This window comes from Haliaeetus leucocephalus, unplaced genomic scaffold, assembly GCF_000737465.1.
Source record: "Haliaeetus leucocephalus isolate CR32 unplaced genomic scaffold, Haliaeetus_leucocephalus-4.0 Scaffold848, whole genome shotgun sequence".
Taxonomy (NCBI): Eukaryota; Metazoa; Chordata; class Aves; order Accipitriformes; family Accipitridae; genus Haliaeetus; species Haliaeetus leucocephalus.
The window spans coordinates 16,817,734-16,818,187 of record NW_010973284.1 but is presented as its reverse complement, the minus strand read 5'-3'; the positions used below and the strand labels follow the sequence as shown (position 1 = coordinate 16,818,187).

The window sequence follows — 454 nt, the reverse complement described above, 5'->3', positions numbered from 1 at the left end:
CCGCTGCTGCTGCTGCCGCTCGGGTGCTTCGCGCTGCTCCTGCCGCCGCCCGCCGCCACCGAGTTCAGCCCCTCCCTGGACAGCGACTTCACCTTCACGCTTCCCGCCGGCCGCAAGGAGTGCTTCTACCAGCCCATGCGCAAGGAGGCCTCGCTGGAGCTCGAGTACCAGGTCGGGCGGGGCGGGGCCGGCCGGGGCCTCCCCGCGGGGTGGTCCTGAAGGGAGCCGGGCGGTCCCGCAGCCTGCCGCGACGGCGTCGCTGCCGGTTCCCTCTTACGCGGGTGAGGCTCCGCCAGCGGCGGCAGCTCCTCCGCGCCTTCCCGGGGGCCCCGCACCCCTCGGCCAGGGCCGCGGCCGCAGCCGCCTCGCCGTCCTCCGCCGGCGCGGCTCTGCGAGCGGGCAGCGCTCGGGGAGGCGGCGGGGGCCCGGCGGAGCCCTTCCCCGAGCGGCGGCC

At 78.6% G+C, this 454-nt stretch overlaps 1 protein-coding gene across 1 annotated transcript in view; it reads left to right on the top strand.

The window, feature by feature from the left end:
- Positions 1–6: 6 nt before the first annotated feature.
- Positions 7–454, top strand: part of TMED5 (transmembrane emp24 protein transport domain containing 5) — a 6,304-nt gene continuing 5,856 nt past the window's right edge. Inside the window, exon 1 of the mRNA XM_010582647.1 lies at positions 7–171. Coding sequence (XP_010580949.1) covers positions 136–171 — 36 coding nt within the window. The 5' untranslated portion in view covers positions 7–135. The remainder of the gene's footprint in view (positions 172–454) is intronic.